At 50.8% G+C, this 19,430-nt stretch overlaps 1 protein-coding gene across 13 annotated transcripts in view; it reads left to right on the top strand.

The window, feature by feature from the left end:
* The window catches only part of EPS15L1 (epidermal growth factor receptor pathway substrate 15 like 1), a 94,371-nt gene that overhangs the window by 68,073 nt on the left and 6,868 nt on the right, over positions 1-19,430 (top strand). For 4 of the 13 annotated variants that reach the window (XM_084885867.1, XM_084885862.1, XM_084885865.1 and 1 more), the window contains exons 20-22: positions 894-954; positions 1,726-1,808; positions 9,304-9,436. In XM_084885867.1, the coding sequence (XP_084741993.1) occupies positions 894-954; positions 1,726-1,808; positions 9,304-9,436 (277 nt within the window). Of the gene's footprint in view, positions 1-893; positions 955-1,725; positions 1,809-7,726; positions 7,771-9,303; positions 9,437-11,618; positions 11,667-19,430 lie in introns of all 13 variants that reach the window. The other 9 variants (XR_014795169.1, XR_014795170.1, XM_084885859.1 and 6 more) reach the window with 4 other exon arrangements.

The following is a 19,430-nucleotide window of genomic DNA, read 5'->3' as shown; positions in this document are numbered from 1 at the left end:
AGCTGATCAATGTTTCTCTCTCATCTATGTTTCTAACTCTCTATCCCTCTCTCTTCCTCCCTGTAAAAAAATCAATAAAAAAATATACCCCAGGAGTGAGGATATTTTTCCCCCATTGATTTTGAGAGAGAGAGAGAGAGAGAGAGAGAGAGAGAGAGAGAGAGAGAGAGAGAGAGAGAGATTAGTTGCCTTTGGCACATGCCCCTGGATCCCCGACCGGAGTAGGATTGAATCTGCAACCCGAGTACATGTCCTTGACCAGGAATTGAACCTATGACCCTCCAGTGCACAGGCCAATGCTAAGCCATGCTGACCAGGGCAAAGATATCATATTTTATTGAAGTCTTAGCCTTCCTATATTCTCAAATATAGCTGTCAAAATGGAAAACTCAGTCTTGTACTATACATGGGTTTGAACTACGCAGATTCACTTATTCAATTTGTAAGTTGTTCACAGGTCAACTATAATTTTCATCTGTGGTAAGGAATTGGCATATGTGGAGAGTGTATTGTATTTATACACTGATTTTCAACTGTGGGGGGTCAGCACCCTTCATACTAATGTTGTACAGGGGTCAACTGTCTATTTTTTCTGGCATGTTTTGATTTTCCTCCAAAGCCTGCCTTCTTTGGTTCACTTCCTAAGCCTTCAAGTGGTTGTTATTGGTTTTTTCTTTTTTTAATTTAATTTTGTTAAGACTTTATAGGTATTATCTGCAGGAAGGGTCAGTCAGTTGGGATTTCATTCTGCTGAGGTTTAGTTTTAATGGTTTTACCCTCCCCAAGGCCCAGCACCAGATAGGGTACATGTAGATGTCAAGAAAATTTGTGGGTTGAATGAATACATGGGGCAATAAACTGCTTTTCACTCTTTCCTCTTTCCTTTCACTCAGCTCGACCCCTTTGAATCCAGTGATCCTTTTTCATCTTCCAGTGTCTCCTCAAGAGGATCAGGTGAGACTGATGGCTTATTTTTCTTTTACTCTCTTAGGCAGTGGAAGGAACTCACCCATTTAATGATTTCATTTCCAAAACTGGTGTGTCCTCAGAGTTTATGTCATTAGACAGTAGTCCTCAAACCCCCACCAGAGGCAGTTGAGTCAGAGGTCCCCCTCGCTGTTCATCTTCCTGAGTAAGTGCTGGCGTCTTTCCTGAAAGGAAGCTCAGCAGTAGGAAATAACTCTGTAATAACACCAACGTTATTGGTTACTCTTTACTCATTCCTCTGTATAAATCTTTGATTTGTACCTTGGAATTTTTCCTAAAAGAATCCAAAGTTTGATCAAGGGTACTGGTTTTTGCATCAAGGGAAAGGAGCATTTGCAGACTCCCCCTGGCTTTTGGGAATAGGCCCTGCCTGGTCCTGTGGCCTTGCTGGCTTGTTGGTTACAGAGTTTGAGGTCTTAGGTGGGCATAGGAGTTTACTCCAAGCAAATCGCCCCACCAAAGAGAAAGCTCAACAGAAATCTCTACCCACAGGTGACTACCTCCTGCCAGTCGTGTGGGTGGTGGGTTGCTGTGGAATGGCTCCTCTTCGCACTCTTACCTCCCCTCATGAACCAGTAGGAGATCCCCATCCAGAAGCATGACCCCTGCAAACAAATGTGACCTCCCAGATCTCCTGCCCCCAGGGCTGTTGGTATCGAGAGGCAACACTTTCCTTTGACCCCAGGAGGCATGTCCTGGGACGCCCTGTAACTCTGCCTCTGTTGGTGCTGCTTGCAGGTCACTATGGAACTTTAGACCCCTTCGGAAGTGGGTCCTTCAATAGTGCTGAGGGCTTTGCGGACTTCAGTCAGATGTCCAAGGTAAAGCCCCTCCCGTGGAGCACCTGTGCCTCTGCAGGTCATTGTGCCGCTTGTGGTGGTCCTGTCGTGGCTGCCAGGGGTAGTTGTTAACACCACATACGTATTTCCTTTGTACATGTCAGACTCTGAAATGCACCCTCACATGACGCCATGAGTCAGTGGACAAAGTCTAGAAAGTACCTGTGACTGTGATTAGAACTGTTTTCCTTCCTCTGTGCTAAACTGTCCGAGCCTCCAATCCCTTCTGAGGCCGGAGCCCTGGCACCACAGGCTGGTAGGTGGGAGGTGTCTGGAAGAAGTGGGATAAGTGTCGGACTGCCTGTGGACAGAATCCCAGTGTGTTTGGAAAGGGAGAATTCAGTGAATAAATCCATAGGTGAAAAGTTCAAGACAGACAGCATCCATGCCATTCTCAGGCTGGACATCATTTCCTTGTGGCTATAGGCACATTAATTGACTATGGATGTAACTCCAGATGGTGTCAGAGTGCTGTCTCGAGAGTGATTTGGGGAGGAGCTGAATCTTTAATGTAGCAAGAAGTCAGTGGATCATGTCCAGAATGGACAGATCCAGAACTAGCAGTAGAACTCCATGATTACTGAGGTAAATTTCAGAAGAAACTACTAAGAAGTAGAAAACGTTGGCTTTCCCAAGTGGGAAAGGCAGCATGCTGAGGGTCTTCTGTTCTTTTTATAGCCTTTAGGGTGTCTTGGTTTTAACTATGAGCATGCATTTCTTTGAAGAATTCAGGAAAGCATTAGGTATGCTGTCTTGGCCTGTGTGTTCTACTCCTTCTGGCAGCTCCCAGGCATGTGAGGGGGGGATCTCTCACAGATAAAGAAGCTCATGCAGTACAGCCTATGGCCATGGAGCAGTAGAACTCTGCTTTCTTCATTCATTCTTCTTGCTCCTGGCCAGGTATCATTGATCCCTGGGAGGGGAGGGACACAAACAATACATCCCCATTCTCTCTTAAAAAAAAAAAAAAAAAAAAAAAGAATATTTTATTGATATTTTACAGAGAGGAAGAGAAAGGGATAGAGAGTTAGAAACATCCATGAGAGAGAAACATCGATCAGCTGCCTCCTGCATACCCCCTACTGGGGATGTGCCCGCAACCAAGGTACATGCCCTTGACCGGAATCGAACCTGGGACCCTTCAGTCCACAGGCAGATGCTCTATCCACTGAGCCAAACCACTTTCGGCCATCCTCATTCTCTTAGGTTGTAGTTGGGGAAGGCTCAATCCAGATGGTGCAGAAGGGACTGGGGAGGAGTACCTGGAGGATGTGGGAGCCATGCACCCACACATCAAGGAGTACCCTGCTTGTCCCCACCAGTACCTTCACTGCACCAGCTCCTCGCAGCATCCTGCTTGCTTGCTCCATGTTCATTCAGCCCTAGGAGCACACAGTTGTCTGGGCACTGAGCTCTTGTGGTTAGCAACATGTGATTGTGGTACACAGCTTCCGAGAAGCATTTGAGATTCTGTTTAGGTTTTCAAAGAAACACGCTAGCATACTGTTGAGGTAGCAAATCCAGCTTTGAAAATCCAGCTTGGAGAGTGCCCATCGACTGCCGCAGGAGGGAACCCAGAGGCACCGGGTGTGAGATTAGCCCTCACATTTGCTTGTTGCTTAGTGGCTGTGACACGTGCCTGCACTCCTTGAGTGGAGCTGTGTGCTCTCAGCTTCCATCCCTGCTTAGCAGACGGGAAACCATCTCTTGAAATCAGAAAACTTCTGCCACATGGCAGCATCCCCAAGAAAGGGGTTGATTGGATTCTCAAGCTGTTACTGTGGGTCATCTTTGCAGGAGGCTGGCCCCAGAGGCAGAGGGAGTGAGAACTAGCAGTGGTCCAACTAGGACAAGGATAAGGACAGGGCACAAGGGAGGCCCTCATTTCAGGAAGTATCTCAGTAGAGGCTATGGGCTCTGAGGCTGATGCAGGATGGCTAGCCACCCGTCCTTCCTCCAGGCAGACTCTGCAGAGGCCCCAGAGCCAGGCAGTTCTGAGCCTAGGTCATTTCTTCTCGTTCTAACCTAAAGTTGCACCGTTCCCCTTGAAATTCCAGTTTACTTCTCCTTCTTATCATGTCCCCATCATGTCTCCACACACGTGCACTTAATGACTCCATAGCCAGCGCCCCTTCCTGTTGGCAGCCCTGTGTGGGGGTGGAGTTGGATGGGGCCGTGGAAAACTGCCTCCAGTACCCCATTGTTTTTCTTCCACGATCCCATCCGCTCCTGATCTCGTGCCACTAGTCTCACTAAATACCAAGCCCTAACCTTGTAGGTCTGTGTTTCCCTTTTGGTTCCCTCTCTGTTTTTCAAGAACATCATGTGTATAAATAAAAGGCTGAGGGAAACGAAAGTAAAGTGGCAAGAAGGTGTGTGGGTTGGTGTTTTTTTTTGTGTGTGTGTATGTGTGTTTTTAATACATTGCCAGCTTTCCCCCATCTGAGCAGGGTTGTCTACCCTCCTCTTGGCTGAAGGAAAGTAACAGGGCTGTGATGTGACTCCAGTCGATTCCTTTGGGAGCTTCTTCAGGCTTGCATTCCCAGCTGAGGTGTCCCCAGACCCAGAGAGATTTTTCTAGACCGTATCAAGCCTGTTACCCAGCTTTCAAAACACATTCCCCCACATAGATTTCAGGGAGCATCTGAGAATAAAAACAAGACCCCAGCTTAATTAGTTCACACCTCTCCTCTGAAAAAGGCCATCTATGAAACACGCGGCTGGTTGTTAGCCCGTGAGTTGTTTTTCATGTTTGTTTGTTTTTGTTTTTTTTAGCTGGGCATTTCTATTTAGGGATGTTTTTTTGAACCCAAAACACATTTCTTTTAGAGCTGCTTTTTTTTCATAGTAGCCTGCCTCTCTCTCTCTCTCTCTCTCTCTCTCTCTCTCTCTCTCTCTCTCTCTCTCTCTTTCTCTCTCCTTCCCCCCTTCGCCCCCCCCACCGCACACTTCACTCTGGGTCAGCCCAGAGAGCCCCTACTGACTTTACTGAAACCCTCCCAAAAATAGCAACTTTCCTTGAAGTCACAGCCTGAGGAAAAATAAGTCGGGTTCCAAAGGAGGCTTCTTGGGAAACTGGAAGTTGTAAAAATTGGGATTTGGAAATGACACAGGCTTTTGAGTGTTAGGAGTGATATAGTTCACTGATGTGGGTGCACCAGGCATTTACGGCTGAAAACCTTTCACACGGGAGCAGGCTGCTTCACTCATTGCGTTTAAACAGAAGAGGGAGCGGAGAGTACCCAGCCTGCCGGGAGAGTTACTGTAGCACATGGGCCAGCTGGCCCAGGGCACTCTGCACCCAGAGTCTTGTGGGGGAGCTGTTCAGAGGGCTCTGGTGTCCCTTTGCGCCCCATCCCCCAGAGCTAATACATTGCCAGTACTCAGGACCAGGACTGAGGTCCCTGTGGGGGCCTCAGGGCCCGTCGTGCTGCTGCTCTACTAGGAAAATGGTCTTGATTTCTGCCTGTTAGTCTCAGGCTGTGGGACATTGTGTGAGCCCAGGCTCTACGAACAGCAGAGGCAGAAGCACTGATGTTCCCTACTTCTCTGTGTCCTTTGCCCTCACCCCATTCTTTCCCAGCCAACAGACCCAAAATCACCCATTTTATTTATTTTATTTTTTAAATCGATTTTTAGAGAGAGGAGAAGGGGAAGGGATAGAGAGATAGAAACATTGATGAGAGAGAAACATCATTCTGGGGATGGAGCCCGCAACCCTGGGAATGTGCCCTGACCACGAGTTGAACTGTGACTTCTTGGTTCCTGGGTCAACACTCAACCACTGAGCCACACCTGCTGGGCTAAATCACCCGTTTTATTTTTATTTATTTATTTTTAAAAATATATTTTATTGATTTTTTTACAGAGAGGAAAGGAGAGGGACAGAGAGTTAGAAACATCGATGAGAAAGAAACATCGATGAGCCACCTCCTGCACACCTCCAACTGGGGACGTGCCCACAACCCAGGCACATGCCCCTGACCAGAATCAAACCCGGGACCCTTCAGTCTGCAGGCCGACGCTCTATCCACTGAGCCAAACCGGTTTTGGCTAAATCACCCATTTGAAAGCTAAGCTTCAGGTCAACACTACCACAGTTCCCATGCTGCTGCCCCCGGAAAGACTCTGCAGATGACTTGCAGCAGCAGACAAAGTGTTGGGAGCTGAGAGGTGTTTGCAGATTCTTGTGATGTCTGAAAGAATTCAATCACATCCACATCTTTGTCATGGTAATAACCACACTGTCTTTGTGCTGACTTTGTCCGGAGCCAGTTGGAGCAATTTACATATGACCTTGTGTTTTGGCCTTAGCCTATGATCTAGGACCATTATTGTCATTATTGTCATTATTGTCACTATTGTCAGCTTCACAGAGGCCGTGACTGAGGCACTGAGGCTGTTAGTAGGTGGCAAGACTGGGCTTCCAGACCCCACCCCTGACCACCGTGCTCTGCAGCCTGTCCAGGCAGACGTTCTAGAAACTTGAGCCGCAGATTTTGCTAAGAGACTCCCTGACTTGTATCTGAAAGGACAGTGACCGTAGAGCCTGGGAGAGGGGAGCAGCAGCTGTGGGGAAGGCACCTCTCTGCCCTGCCACAGCCCTGGCAGCCCCACTCACTTGGAGCAAGGGTGGTCCTGGCAGAGAATGAGTCTGGGGAGAGGGGAAGGGTGGCATTGCAGATCCCCATCTTCCTTGGGGCCTTCTCCTACCTGCTGGCCCTTTGGCCTGCTCTGCTCTTGTCTACATTCACGTGTGTCTCCTTCACAGGCCTGAGGACAGTGATGCTCTGCCCAGAATGTGGCCTGTATGACCTACCATGAGGTGACAGGATGCTAGAGCCTAGGAGAGGGTCCAGAAGCCCTGTCCCAGGAGGCATCTGTCCTGGGTTCCCACTCTGACTGCTCTGAGATGCTGTGTGACTAGCAGGCTCTGTCTTCTCTCTGTGCCTCTGTTTCCCTGTGTGTAAAATGGGAGTGATGGGCCTAGCTGGTTTGGGTCAGTAGGTAGAGCATTGGCCTATGGACTGGAGGGTCCTGGGTTTGATTTCGGTCAAGGGCACATGCCTGTATTGCCGGCTCAACCCCCAGTAGTGGTCATGCGGGAGGCAGCTGATCAATGGTTCTCTTTCATCATTGATATTTCTCTCTCTCCCTTCCTCTCTGAAATCCATAAAAGTGTATTAAAAACAAACAAACAAACAAACAAACAAACAAATAAAGCGGAAGTGATGGCAGAGACAGCATCTCCTACGCAGGCTGCATCAGAGTGCTGGGGTAGGGGCCAGCGTGTCCAGTGGTGTCAGCTGAGTGTGTAGAAGCCTTCTGGACCCCTCCTCCCTGTGGGCTAGCCATCTGCCCCCAACCTGAGACTAAAGTTCATGACTAGACCCCAGAGACAGAGGAAGCTCAGTTCCTGTCCCTGTGTTTGGGTCCTGGAGGGAAGGAGCAGTGCACAGCACAGCCCCAGCGACGGAGGCAGACCCTTCTCCAGCTTGTCCGAGAAAGTCCCACCAATGTGTTCCTGCTTTGTTTGCTGTCCCTAGGCCTGCCCCATTGGGGGAAGAATTAAAAATGCCCCTCGTTGTGTGCCCCCCCCCCCACTCCTTTCACTTAAAGGAAACACTGTATGGCTTATTTTTGTCAGACCTGAATTGCCAGCATCACTACTCTTGTGCTTTGGGGACATTATTGAGTAAAATAAAATTGACTTGAGCATAAGTACTGCAATACAGCAACAATTGGTCTGATCACCGAAACGGCTACTACGTGACTAATGGGCAGGAAGTGTCTATAGCATGGCGATACTAGGCAAAGGGATGATTCACACTGCTCAAAAAGTGCACAATTTAAAACTTAAGAATTGTTTATTTCTGGAAATTTTCATTTAATATTTTCAGACTGCAGTTGACCAGGGGTAACTGAAACTGTGGAAAGCGAAAAGGTAGCTATGTATCTTCTTGTTCTTTTTTCCTAGTTATTTTCTGTTTCAGTAAAAGTGGTCCCCACACCCATCGAAAGCGATTTTCTCCCTTTGGGATGCCCGTCGTGTGCAATGAGCTGGCCTGTCTGCGGCTCATCCAGGGGTCGGTGGATGTGTTGTGCCAGGTGCTGTGCCGGTGCTCGAGGTCCGGCTGCACACGGATAGGCAGTGCTGCTCTAGGTCTGCCAGCAGGCCTCTGCCCCAGCACCTGCACTCGCTCGCAGCAGACTTGGAGGAGAAGAGGAGAACTGGAGCCTGCCTTCAGGCTACCAGTTAGGTGGGACGGGGTTGGGAACCTGTTAGCCTGATGTGGTGACGCCAGTCCTGTGGGAACCTGCAGGAACAGCTGGCAGGAAGGGTGTCGGAGAGAGCTCTGGGGGCGGCAGTGAGGTCTAGCCAGTCTCCAAGGAAGTAGAGGGGCTCCGGTGGACAGGGCTCTCCAGCTGGAGTCCCTGTGTGCAGAGGTCCGGAAATGCGGGCCCAAGGGGCTGCAGGTACCAGGCAGTCTTAGAAGGGGATAGAGGGTAGTCAGCAGGGATGAGGCCAAAGAATTAGGCTGTGGGGGTGCGATGAAGAGTGCTTGGAGGTTACCTATGACCATCAGGGCTACGCAGTGCCATCTACCTGCCATCTCTACTCATCTACCTACCTGTCATCTCTCCCTGCCACCTACCTACCTACCCACTACCTGTCATCCCTAACTCCTACCTACCTACCTACCTACTTATCATCTCTACCTACCTACCCTATCTGTCATTTCTACCTACCGTCTACTTACCTACCTGTCATCTTGATTTACACCCACCTACCTCCTTCCTACCTCTTACCTACCTGTCATCTCTACCTACCATCTTCCCACTCACCCACCCACCCATCTTCCATGTATATGTCTTTTGTGGGGAGATGGGCTCCTGTTTGGGTTTGAGACGATGGGGTGGTTTGCTGCTCACAGAGGGTCTGGGCCAGAGGTGCTAAGAGGCAATCTTGGCCCTGCTTATGGGTGGGGATGGGCCAGGTATTCAAGGGTGGGCTCTGACCTGAGTCACTAGGTGGGCAGTGGCCTCTGGGGCACAGTGAGGGTCTGGTATGGTTCTGGTGAGGTTCTGACCCTTGTCTGGAGCTGCCTGTCACTGAATGAAGGGGTGAAAGTGGGGCACATCTCACGCATGAGCAGGAGGCCCAGGGGCCTGGAGTCAGGAAAGATATATGTGTGGCAGGAAGCACTCTCCCATGACACAAGCCCATCAAGACATGGGGTTGCTCTCACCTATTCTGTGATCTTTCTGGCTTCTCCCTCACAGACCAGGGACCCTGTCTACTGAGGGTGGAGAAGTAGGGGCCTGTGAGAGATTCAAGGTCTTAGTAGGGACCGAGTTCCACAGCCCAGAGGGTGGGGCCGCACCAGGCTCTCGGTACTCGAGTGCTGACTCGGTGGAAGTCCGCTGCTCCATGTTAACAGTTATTTTTGCCTCTCTTTCGTGTCCTCTCTTACAGCCCCCACCTTCTGGTCCTTTCACCTCGTCCTTTGGAGGGGCAGGATTCTCCGATGACCCCTTTAAAAGTAAACAGGACACTCCCGCTCTGCCTCCGAAGAAACCTGCTCCTCCACGGCCTAAACCGCCCAGTGGTCAGTACGCTTTCTTCTCTCTCCGCCGCCCGCCACCCCTGTCACAGGACGGGGTGGGGCTGAGGGCCCCTCGCTCACCAGCCCAGAATAGAGCTTTGCTGTGAGGTCTGCACGGGGAACAAGAGGGTCTACCCTCTGCCCAGCTGCCTCGGTCCACTCATGTCCACTCGGTCCACGCTGTGCCTGGAGCACCCCCTGCCCGGTCCCGTGGGCCAGAGTCCATTCCAGGCTGAGATGGTCTCCCAAAGGCCCAGGGCTTAGGGCCCTCCTCTGTCTAGGAGAGATGCCACACAGCCCCCGTCTGACATGTGGCCAGGGCTTTGCAGACCCTCTAGTCTCCCCACCCCACAAAGCTTTTCTCAGGGTGGCCCAGGGGTGGGGACAGCAGCTGAGTCTGCCCCCTCGATCCAGTATCTCCAGATGGGTTAGGGCTCGGGGTGGGGTGTCAGGGGTGGGAGTCTTCCTTGGCTGAGTTTGACATCTCAGTAGATGACTCCCAGCAAGGGGTTGCCTGGCTGTGGCTGGCACTGTAATTTCACTCAGCCTTGGCCCTGGCGCCCTCTGAGGATTCTGGGGACTTTTAAGTCATGTGTGGGGTCTTTATGTGATAGTGATAGGCCCACAGGCCAGGTACCAGACTTGAAAGCAGTAGAGGGACTCACTGCCATTTCCCATTTTCTTTACCCATTTCACTTTCTATGTTCTTGGCACCCTGGCCAGCACGTATCTTTCATCCTGTGGTCTCCAGGCAAACTCCCATCCACTAGACACTTGATGTGTCTCTAGACCTGATGCTCCCTCAGTTCTTTCTTCTGTTCCTTCTCCCTCCCTTCAGTCTGCCCCAAGGGCTCCACTTGGTGTCATCACTGCAGCCCTTGAGTCTGTGGTTAGAAATGGTCATTGGGCCAAGGCAGGCCAGTCTTCCTATATGAGATACACAGAAGAGACAAACAGAGGACGAGTTACTTAAAATTGCTGCTATGCCCCTCCTGTCACTAGGGCCAGGGCTTTTCCGGAGGATGGGCGCCTTGTGTGCAGATGAGACATGAGAGCAAGTCTGACCATGGGTTGGGCGGATTTATACAGATCTGCTGTGACTTGTGAGCAGAAACAGATGCGTAAAGAGATCACTTCTATCAGCCACAGCCACACATCAAAGCATTTACGATAAACTGGGGAGAAAAGCAAAAACAACAGAGGAATTCCCTTCCACTATGAGAGGCTGCGTGTACCTTAGACAGAGGCAGTGGCTCTTAGGGGACCCTTGATGGTCTCCTGATGGAATAGCATGGAGTCTCCTCATCCCACCGGAAAGATGAGAGTTAGAGTTCATGTGTGTGCATATGTTCAAACATGCACATATTCAAATGCATCCATCCTCGCACACACACTTTCTCACAGTGCTTGCATGCACCTGCTTTCGTACTGCAGAGGTGCGCACGCTCTGGTGTGCATGCATGTGTTCAGTGCCGCAGTGGGGCCTCGAGGAGGAGCTGCTCCCCTCACCTGCTGGGAAGAGCAGAGCTGCATTCTCAAGGTTCCTTGGAGAGTCTCACCCAGCCTCCTCCCCTTCCCTGAATCAGTGCTAGCTCTGCTTTGTGTCCCACACTGTCTCCTCCCTCAGGTTTCTGTCTTCGAGCCTGCCCACCCCATTTTGGCTTCTTTTGTTTTGTTTTGTTTTTTTCAGTGACTTCCTTAGAGCCGGTTTCAGAGCTCGGGCTTTTTAGAGAGCTGTCCACACCTTGGGAGGTTTGGGCCTGTATCATGGGGTCTTAGTCTGCCTTTGCTCATGGCTTTGGGCTGTCACACCCATGCTCTGCCTTGGCCTGTAAGGTGCCCCAGATATCCTGTTCACATCAGCAGACCTTTAGGAAGCGCTGTTGCTTCTCCAGACTTAGGAAGACCTGCAAGCAAGTCAGGCCAGGCATTGTGATGCCCTTTGGTTACCATGAGAGGAAAGGGAAGTGAGAGAGGACACATCAAGGTGGCAGCAGGACTGACTCTGCATTCAGTGACCTGCCCCCACCCAGGCCTCCCACCTCCAAAGACAGCTGTAATGAGAACCATACTGTGAGGTCCGAAATGCTCTGGAAAACTGTCAACACATGCAGTATTTGATCTCTGACCAACCATGACGTATCCTGGTAGATGCCTAAATGTCTCGTCTGATTCTCTTACTTAGAAGCGATGGCTGAACAGAAAAGCTGTGCACTGTATTCGCTACTGGGTGGTAGGTACATACTGTGTGGTGGTTGTCATTTGAGCCTTCCAGTGGCCTTTTGCTGTGATTTCATACTAACCTCTAGCACTAGCCATGGAAACTACAAGCTGTGTGATGCTGTCATACTGGACATGGACCCAGCAGTTGAATTTTTCACGAGTTGCATTTGGGGACAAGCATCTCTCAATTTGGGGATGGAGAGGAAGGTGTCTGCTCCACGCTGCTGCTTCTCTAGTGGAGTGATTTAAGGCCCAACTGTGCGCAGTGCCTCCCCTCTTGCTGTGCACGCTGCATGGAGCATGGCGCATAAACCGTGAGCAGCCTGGGCGGTACCTGGTTATTAGCAGGACAGGTCGGCAGATGAGTGAAGGGGGAAGCCCTGCTCAAAGCGTTCATTAAAACACCAGCACGCCTCTTGTTCTCCTGGCTGCTTAGGATGGGAGGCAGCCAAGAGTGCTGGGCTGGGTTTTTTATTTTTTATTTTTATTTTTTAAGAAAATATATAATCGAACAAGTTGAAAAGAATGTGTTTTTTGCTCTTCTCTTGACCTGGCCTTTCCTGCTTGGAGAGGCCACAAAGCCAGCATGAGGAGGAGGCCACCTCCACCGGGGAGCGCTGTGTCAAAGGCCTTCCTGACATGTAGCAGAGGCACGGTCCCAGGGTGGCTCAGTGGGGAGGAGGTAAGGTGGGCACCCCCTTCCCGGGGCCCTGTGGTCCTAGGCTCCTAGTGGCTGAGCTGAGATCCTGTGGACACAGCATAGTGGACAATCTAGACTGCCTAGTTATAGTGGTTTTTCTTACACACCAAACACGCAACTTCATACCTGCACTCACAGAAACGAAGGTGACAGAACGTGCTTTTCCAAAATCTTGCCACCCTGCACATGACGGGCCTGAGGCTGCCACTTTCACCTGGGGCTTGTTTGTCCCAGGGGCCCCGAGGTTTCTAGAACCCGTCTGGTCTCTGTGCCTAGTTGTCACAGGTGACTCCAGTGCCGTTTCCCTTGGCTGCTGAGCTGTCTGGGACGCAGGGAGCCTGCTGGCTCAGGCTGGTTTCTGGCAGATGTTGGAGTGAGGGCCTGGGCTCACGTACTGGCCCTGCTGCCCCTGCTGCCCATCTCCCTGAGGGGCGGCGGGCACGCGTCTTAGCCTTGCTGAGCCTTAGTTCTCCTGCCTGAGCACAGGACCAGCTCTAGCCTGCCAAGTGCCATGTGGGTAGTGCCTGCACAAGGCAATGATCCATAATATGACGTGTGTGTGACGTGCATCACCCAACCCACCCGGGTGTGAGACCAGGACACGGGATCCCCTTCTGTAGGCTCCTTTCCCCAGAAAAGACGGATGGGCTGTGTGCTCACAGGGTTTATCAGGGACCCTTGCTCCCCACAGGCTGCAGTTTAGGAGAAATCTGCAACTGAGTAAAGCCAGAGCTTGGCTAGCTGAACTACAAAGAGGCTCCAGGGGCCTCTCTGGCAAAGCTTGGCGTTGCCGCTCAAATGGGACCAAATGCACATTTGGGCCTTAGTCACGCATGGTGTTTTGCATGCACTAGAAGCTGCAGTGTTCACATTCTGGGTAATTGGTTTTTTATTTTTTTATTTTTAGCCGGATCGAGGTTTCATTGGCATGCAATAAATGCATGTATTTAAATGTCAGCCTGTGCTGTCACGGTGTGGGACCTCCACCTGGGAGGTTCCCTGGGAAAGTTCTGGTGTCATACTCATGTGACTAGAGCAGCCCATGCCTGGCCATCTGCTCTCAACCCCAAATCCTCAATTCTCTCTTGGCCCCAGCTGGGAAGGGCGCCCTTGGGGACCATCAGGTCACCCTCTGGGGCACAGGGCTTTAGCACTGACTTCTCTGTGCCTGGAGGCCTTTTCTAGAAAGGTCTATTATAGTATTGAGTAACCAGCAGGTGTCTGTTTGGGGTCAAGAGAATTGGTTTCTTCCAGGCAGATGCAAATCAGACCCTTCGAAACCTGTCAGTTGGAGTCTGTGCACACACCTCCCCAGGTAAACAGTGTGTATTTTCTGCAACGGGCAGAGATCGAGATCAGTCAGAACTCACCGCTGAAGTTTCTAGGTAAAAGTTGTTGATTTGCAAAGGGAGAAACAGATTTTTTTCAAGTGCAGGAAATGGCTGTGTGGGTGTCAGTGATTGGGCCTCCCGCCCCGCAGCGGCAGATAGTGGGACGCTGTGCCCGGCCCCACCCTTGCCACTTCCTGCAAGTGCAGCCCTGCTTTGCGGTTCCTGCAGAGCCCGGGTAACACCAGCTAGTGCGCTTCACCACTAACCAGCCCGTCACCTTTAACCTCTCCACAATTTAATGGTCCTTTTATTACTGCTAATGACCTTTTCACCCTCCAAAAAAGCCAGTGCACACACTCACGAGGTCTTTTTGCCCCTTTTCCCTTCTCGTAATCTTTTGGATGACCACAGACAAACGAGATACCATTTCGTCTGCATCCTGTGTGATTCAAAAGATTCTCAAAAAAAAAAAAAATAAATAAAAAGGAAAATCCTTTTCCCCCTAGAACACGAGTCCCTCCTACAAACTTTGTGTGGATTCCAGGTTGACTGGCTTCAGGTTCGTTCTTTTGCAGGTTTCTGGCTGCCGCCCGTCTTTGGGTTGGCAGGTGTGTGCTTGGCTCTCCTGTGTCCTGAGGCCAGGCTGGGGCGAAACCATGGTGGTCGTCCTGCACCCACGTGGGTCCTGACCTCATGTTTATCACACAAGATCCACTTTTAAAATGGCTTCTCCAGTTGAGCCATGCGGTTAGCACCTCAGCCTTGAACTTAACTACTTTAATTCCGTTCCCACGATGATTTCAAAGAGATAATCAGTGGGTACATTGAGGTTCTAGAATGGGACAAGCAGTTCACCGCCCGCACGAGAAGCCTGGAAAATTTCACCACTGCCGGCCAGCCCTCGGAGCCGCCGGCCCTGCACATGGCAGGGTCTGCCAGGCGGGGCGTGCCCCCAAGGAGGAGTGCTCGAGAGCGGGCGGGCCTGGCTTGCAGCAGAGGGAAAGTGCTTTCCTCTCAGCCTCTTACAAGTAAAATGCCTGGAGATGGGTTGTTTTTTGGGTGAATTTCTGTTCTGCAAAACTGGCTGAGTACAAAAATAGAAGCATTTGCCTATCTTAGCGCACACCCACCCTCCTGCACCCAGAAGGGCGGATTGAGTGGGAGTCAAGTGACACAGTTGTCACCTGTTGTTCAGTGCGTTGCACATGCCCAGGCTTGGGGTCTTGAAGCACAGAAGCCAGCTGGGGTCCTGGAGGGTCGCGGTGTGGGGTACCGAGAGCCTGAACTCCCATCCTGTGTCTGAGCATAGGTGCGAACAGACAGGAGACCCTGCCCTGCCCCGGTGCCCTTCCCAACCCCTCTGGGACCTGTGTACCTGCCACCAGCCCTTGGGTTTTTGCCTCTACCTACAAGGTGAGGGGGGCCTGGACGGTGCTCCCTGTGCTGCCCTGCTTTTTCTTTCTTTTTTTTTTTTTTTCCCTTTGATGGGGGTGAACATGGTTGTTCATTTCTTCTTGTTTTTCTCACATTCAAAGCACTGAGTCAAACCTCCGTGCCCTCCACCCCCCACCATTGTCAACTGAAAAGCAGCACATGTATGATTGATTGGGGGCAGGTGGTCATAAAAAGAATGAGCATGGGGGTCCCCCATTCTGCTGCAGGCTCTCCTGACTCCTGAGCCGCCCCCACAGCCAGAGAATGTTCTTGATGGGCTCTACACGTGGCCCTCCAGTGCACACACGCCTTCTAACCGCTCCGGACCCACAGCGTGGCACCCTGTGCTTTTCTTAAATGTGGGCATGACACCTCTGTGCCAGAGCAGAAGTGGCACTCACTCTGGCAGCATCAGTGTTCCCCCGTAGGGAGGAACAAAGGCACTGGCCCCTGTGGGTGTAGCTAGCGTCTCCCCAGGCCCCCCAGGCCCCCGAGCCCCTGGAGGGTGCGGGCAGACCCGCAGAGTGTGTCAAAGGTGCAAATCAAAGAACAAATGTGATTTTTCAAAAAGCAGAACTGTGAGACCTGCAGTCTGTGTTTTTTTTTGTCGTGATGACCGAGTTGGGACTCATTTGTGAATCATATAGCTCCCCCTCCCCCCGTTTTGGCTGTAGATCTGATTTTTCCTCCCCCGGGTTTCTTATAAATGTCACAGTAGCCTTTCGTGGAAACCTTGAAACTTGTATTTCTCATTCCAAGAGGTATTTAACTTCGGAGGACCCAAAGTGGCTGCTTTCCCCCTTTGTCTCCTTTTCCTTCTGATTCTGGTTGACCCCATGTCCACTGGGCTCCTCACCCGGTGAGATTTCCATGACCTCTGACCTCCCAGACCCCTCCCAGAGGATGGAAACACACCAGTTGTAGGGAGCCCAGTGGATAATAGTAAATATTTGTTCAGCTTTTCTCAACAATTCAGAACCAAACCTCATCCTGTTCCCTTCAATGCATTAAGCACATTTTCTTAAAATTCGTAAATATTTTTAGTGGAAAATCTCAATGCTGTGATGGTGGGACCTCAGATTTTATCATGGGGCTGTGCTACTTGGCACAGCTTTGATCTGCGCTCGCCTTCTCCTCGCGTGTGCAGCCGTGAGCGCAGGGCTGTTTCTGCAGGACTCCTCACCTGCAGGCTGGCCAGATGGTCCTGTGCATCCTGGTTTTCCACCGCTCATCGTCGTGGGAGCCAGAGCAAACATGGATCCGTGCTGGTGAAAAGCAGCCTTTTTCTATAAAGTTCCCAAGCAATTTTGAACTTGCAGCATCGTGCTCTGAACAGCCTGGTTCTCTCTTTCTCCCTACTCCCCCCAATTCAACTCTGTTTTGCTGGTATGTGGGGGTGGGAAGGGAGAAGCCACAGGAATGAGGAGAGCCCCCTCCCCAGCCACAGCTCTACTTGTGGTGTGACTCTAAGAAGCCTGGTGGTTGTGTGGGTGTCTCTTGTTGTGTAGGATGAATGACAGTTGTGTGAGGATCCCCCGTAGGATGGGAGTCCCAGGTTGTGTGGGATGGGTGACAGTTGTGTGCTGTCCCACGCTGTGTAGTGTGATGATAGTTGTGTGGATGTCCTATGTTGGGATAAATGGCAGTTGTGAGAACGTCCTGTGTTGTGTAGGGTAATAGCTGAGGTGGGGCAGCTGTCCTGACCACAAACCTTTGTTTTTATTTTCTGTTGTTTTTGTATTTATCTCTCATCTGCAGAACTGCATTTTTCCAACTATAGCCCTGAATTTTATAAATAGAACTCAACAAGTGTCTGGTTGGAAAGGTTGGAATGAATACACACATTCACACTCGTATATTTTTGATATTTTATTAATCAGATGTGTTGAGATCCTAAATCATCCAAAACCTATCATTATCCTCCTAAGAATTTTGAACGAGAGTATCCGTCTTCTTTCCGACTTCTCAGCGTTCATATTTTTTGAAGTTTGAGGGGCGGGGCAGAGTGTGTATTTGTGTTCTCTTGTTTTTCCATGCACCAGCTCTCAGGGACCCTTCCTGGCCAGGGTTTCCTGAAAAGCATGTTGGGAAAGCAGAACTGGGAACTTCGTTGCCAATAACTCGTTCTGGAGTCACTGCCCCGATTCTGGCCACTTGGCCGATCCCAGCCCGGGGGCTCTCAGGCCTCGAGAAGTTTAGAAATAAGAGAATTGAAGACATTTCTACCAGGGTGGAGCCGGCCACCGAGCTTTTTTTTTTTTTAACAGCACACACTGTGGTAAACCATCGGGTTCATATTGTTTTTGCTAAAGGCAGTCCTGTGTGCGGTTTCGGTGCACCGCTTGGGTAACTGTTGAAACTGCTGCGGTTTGAAATAAGCCCTATTTTGCCTTCTCTTCAATCTTGTGTCCTCCTCTTGTTCATGAAAACTACTCTGAGTGTTGGAGAATCACCGTGGGTGCCAGGTTGGCAGCTGCAGCCCCCAGGGGTCTCCATTTCGTTTGACTTTGGTCACCACTGCCTTCTGCTACCCTCGGGGGCCGGGGGTTCCCGGGCAGAAATCTAGGAAGATGCCACCTAATGGTGCGTGCCAGGCATCATCCTGGTCAGCGTTTGTACCAATTTTTGAAAGATTTTTTGTTTCTTCTCTGAAACATGCATTGGTCATGATCCTTTCTCGTGCTACCTGGAACCATAAAGAGGGATAAAACTGTGCAAGGAGTTTGCTCAGGGACACGGAAGCAAATTAAAGTTATTCTGTCACGTTTGAGATAAACTACACCTCAGAAAATCGGAAAACGATTAAGGAATTAGCAGAAGTGGTTATGTAAAAGCAGGAACTAGACCCAGAGTGTTTTAAAATGTAGCTGCTAAAAATAAACGGGGATGCAGAGAGAAGTTTGGGTTCAGGGATGTCCCGGTGTGTGTCCCACTCAGAAAGCCTCTGGTCACAAGCAGAGTGTCATCCGAACTGGCAGCACCCCTGACTTTGCAAGTGTCATGCACAAGAATACTCCAGCCTTGTGCTGAAACACAAAAACAGATGACCGAGAAAAAACCGTTGTGTTTTCCCCCCTCTGAAAACAAGAGCAGTTGATGTGCCCTGGTTTCATATGAACACAGTCATGATTTCTAAATAACAACGGTTTCGGCACCAGCCAAACCAGGCGTGAGCAGTTCTTGATGTGAACGATGCTTTTCATCTCCCCATCATCTCCGCTTGTCAGAAACCTCAGCTTCAAATCCCAGCAGGCTGGATTCTTACCACACCCCAAAAAGCAATGAAAAAAAACACACCCTGCAACAAAAAACAAACCGGGGGAGGAAGTTCTTAATTAAAAAGAAGAAAAATACAGTAGCAGGTGATGTACTTAAACACCCGACCCCTGGCTGAGATCAGCTTGACCTCTTTCTCCTGCTTAGACATCTGTCCTTTGTGACCAGCCAGACCTTGCAAGGAATGCCCCCAGTCAGGCACCGCCCCGGACCTGCTGCCGGAACCAGAGTCTGTGCCCTTCCCTGGGGCTCAGCCCGTCCCAGTAGCTCTTACTCTCTCCCGGGTTAGGATTCTGCTGTTTGGTCCATCATCATGTTAGTTTTTGGTTAAAAAAAATAAAAAATAAATTAGTCCACAAGTGCTCCAGTGACTATTGCTTTCTTGCAGAGGAGGGAAGCTAGAGGTTCTTAGTCCCTCCTAGCTTCTCAGAGTGGTTCCCCCAAAGGTCTTGAGTCCCTGGCTCACATGTATCTCTGGCTAGAACCGACATAGGGTGGGATTTATTGGCTCCTATGGTATGCTGAGCTCCACCACCCACATGGAAATGACCCTCGGGGACCCGCAGGTGTGCCGGAGGCTAGCCCAGGACAGAAGTCAGTGCCATGGGAGGCGGCCAAGGCAGTGGGGGTGGCTGCAGGGGAGGAGTGGCTAAGGGAGGTGCCAGGGGAGGGGGAGGTGTGAGAGACTAGCCGGCTGGGCAGTGCAGGGCAGCCAGGGCAGTGGAAATGGCTGTGGAAAGATCGGGGGTAGCCAGGCCAGGAGGTCAGCATTGTTCTCTGGACGCTGTCTCCCAGGGCACCCTAGCCCATGGGTGTGGTGTCCTCACACTGGCACGGTGTACACATGAGAGCTGGTCTCTCTGGGCCCAGAAGTGGCTGCATGTGCTCCAGGACACATACACACCCTCCCAGTGCGCTTTGTGTGAGGACGTGTGTGTCTGTGATCAAGCCTCAGATGGTGTCACCACCTGGGCTCTCCCAGGGCAACTCTTCGGGACTTTGAACCGGCCACCCCACAGAGGACCTGCCCTGG

This window comes from Pipistrellus hanaki, assembly GCF_964339955.1.
Source record: "Pipistrellus hanaki genome assembly, chromosome: 5".
Taxonomy (NCBI): domain Eukaryota; kingdom Metazoa; phylum Chordata; class Mammalia; order Chiroptera; family Vespertilionidae; genus Pipistrellus; species Pipistrellus hanaki.
This window is presented reverse-complemented; position numbering and strand designations above follow the sequence as displayed.